General features: G+C 36.9%; 1 protein-coding gene across 1 annotated transcript in view; it reads right to left on the bottom strand.

The window, feature by feature from the left end:
• The window catches only part of LOC108769153 (probable multidrug resistance-associated protein lethal(2)03659), a 1,520-nt gene extending 1,304 nt beyond the window's left edge, over positions 1-216 (bottom strand). Inside the window, exon 1 of the mRNA XM_018519980.1 lies at positions 162-216. Within this exon, the coding sequence (XP_018375482.1) occupies positions 162-216 (55 nt within the window). The remainder of the gene's footprint in view (positions 1-161) is intronic.
• Positions 217-260: the final 44 nt, after the last annotated feature.

Here is a 260-nt window from a genome sequence, read left to right as displayed (position 1 = left end):
GTGCTAAGAGAAATTAGAAATTCCATTTAGTTTACCCGAAGAATTACAATTTATCGTAAATTCTATGAGAGTAATAATTTGGTTTCTATCTGTGATGGAATTTATTTTAGTCTATCGAAGATACTGTGTCGACTATCAAAAGGTGAGTTTGCGATACTCACTGATGCCTTCAAGACGCTTGACACTACGACTGGTGGCCAGATAGAAGATTCTCATGTAATAAAAGACAATACCAATTAGCACCGTGGGTATCAGCAGCC

This window comes from Trachymyrmex cornetzi, unplaced genomic scaffold (genome assembly GCF_001594075.2).
Source record: "Trachymyrmex cornetzi isolate Tcor2-1 unplaced genomic scaffold, Tcor1.1 scaffold863, whole genome shotgun sequence".
Taxonomy (NCBI): domain Eukaryota; kingdom Metazoa; phylum Arthropoda; class Insecta; order Hymenoptera; family Formicidae; genus Trachymyrmex; species Trachymyrmex cornetzi.
The sequence above is the reverse complement of the archived record's forward strand: the minus strand, read 5'-3'. Positions and strand labels throughout refer to the sequence as shown.